This window comes from Pundamilia nyererei, unplaced genomic scaffold, assembly GCF_000239375.1.
Source record: "Pundamilia nyererei isolate P.nyererei 1_Seehausen unplaced genomic scaffold, PunNye1.0 scaffold01808, whole genome shotgun sequence".
Lineage (NCBI taxonomy): Eukaryota > Metazoa > Chordata > Actinopteri > Cichliformes > Cichlidae > Pundamilia > Pundamilia nyererei.
In genome coordinates, this window is record NW_005189209.1 from 2,905 (window position 1) to 4,860 (window position 1,956).

Here is a 1,956-nt window from a genome sequence, read left to right on the forward strand (position 1 = left end):
AGATACGCTTCCCAAGCCCCTGAGCCACGGTCGCCCCACTTGAGAATATATTAAATGACATCTGTGTCTCACTATATTTAATTGAAAGGAAATGTTACAGGAGCACATTTCAGGAACTATTTATGTGTCAGATCAGTGGGGGGTGCAGCAGTCCCAAAGTTGATGATTACAGCAACTAGAAGACGGAAGTAAATAGTGTAAAAAACAAATATTTATCAGTAGCAATATCAGCAATGTCAGTCTGCCCCAGGGCAGCTGTGGCTACAACTGTAGCTTGCCTCCACCAGTGTGTGAATGTGAGAGTGAATGAATAGTGGAATTGTAAAGCGCTTTGAGGGTTTCGAAAAGCGCTATATAAATGCAATCCATTATTATTATTAATATCAATGTAGTAAATTATTCACAGAAAACATATTCAGCGATCAGAGCTCAGACATTCAGAAAGGAAATTAAAGCAGCTGCACGTGTACAGATGTGAAGCAGAACTTGCATCTAATTATAGACGCCATACAATAACACGAGGTGCACGCTATACGTTCAGTCATTCCCACCGCATGCCTGTTTGCATACAGAAATGTTTATATTGCTTTCATGTGATGTATGAACCACTGCTACAAATCCTCCAGCTGGCAGCTCAGTGAGGTCTCTTTACAGCACATGACATTAACAGAGACGGCTTAGCTGCTTTGCTTTAGTTATTAGCCAAAGTGCTAATCTTATACACTCGAGGTCTTCCTGTCTGAGTGGAAAAATACAGCAGGGAAGTGGCATTAGATCGGATCTTTGTCACAGCCAAACCTCTTTTTTTTCTAATGCGTAACGTGCAGAGCAATAATTGGGTCAGAGGAGTTAAAGCAAACCACGGTTACTTTGTTTCTCACTTTGGCTCTGTTCATGACATGTTTGCTGTGTAGAGCTCTCGCAGTGTAAGCGGCTGAGAGGAATACTGATCAGTTTTCTGGGGCTGGAAAGGGGCTCTTGGGGGCGGGAGTTTGATGATGGAGAGGTAGGTGTTCACCGCGTTTTTCTTTTGCGCTTTACGCTTTAACGCCAAAAAATGCGGCAGCACTCTGTCGCCAGTTCAATTCCCGATTATCCTACGAGCTTAAGTTCAACGAATGAATAAATTAAGCTTATAAGCAATGCCAAATAATCAGCTGAGAAGTTCTGAATGTGTGCAATAAAACCCCCAGAGCTCTCTGTCAGTGTGAATGAGAGCTTTAAAGGTTTGACAGCAGTTGTCCTATAAGTGTGGAGGAAGTGGAAGGACATTGGGGTGAGGGTTTTTGTATTGTTTTTTTTTTTTTAAACAAGAAAAACAAACTAACGAACAAAACCAATACAACTTAATTTGCTACTGATTTTCTCAGCATGCCGAGGGAATTTCTTAAAGGAAGCAGCCTGGACGTACCCGGACAAGAAAAAGGTCTCATGAAGAAGACTCAGTTGCTCGACCGCGGCCAGTGGGCGAGCAAGTTGGAGTTTTTACTGGCTGTAGCAGGAACATTGGTTGGCCTGGGAAACCTTTGGAGGTTTCCCTACTTGTGCTACAAAAATGGGGGAGGTATGCAGATCAAACACATATCCCCTCTGCTTTTCTGTCATTCTCTCAAAATTGTTGATATGTGAACATGAAGGGTAATGCTTGAAGAGATTTGCCCCAAGCGAAATCTTGTGGCATATTTGTGTAGTGATCCTCCTGTTTCTACTCTCAGGTGCATTTCTTATTCCCTACGTCCTGTTTCTGCTTGCTTGTGGCATCCCAATGTTCCTCCTGGAAACAGCTATGGGACAGTTCACATCTCAGGGATGTATTACCTGCTGGAGGCACTTCTGCCCCTTGTTTGAAGGTCAGTGTATAAAAAAAGCTGAAATATGTAAGTGAGAGTTGATACTGTGTGAAAACATGCCCTCTTTACCAACAGTTGAATTGTCCTTTAGTTTCACATAAAAAAA

The 1,956-nt window shown here is 42.4% G+C and overlaps 1 protein-coding gene across 1 annotated transcript; it reads left to right on the plus strand.

Annotated features, from left to right (window-relative positions):
* Positions 1-835: 835 nt before the first annotated feature.
* On the plus strand, positions 836-1,856 carry LOC102200839 (sodium- and chloride-dependent GABA transporter 2-like; the record flags this gene model as incomplete). The annotated part of the gene is made up of 3 exons (XM_005755530.1): positions 836-1,006; positions 1,371-1,564; positions 1,716-1,856. Coding segments are annotated over exons 1-3 (346 nt in total), but the record flags the coding sequence as incomplete, so codon positions are not given.
* Between the last annotated feature and the right edge of the window lie 100 nt (positions 1,857-1,956).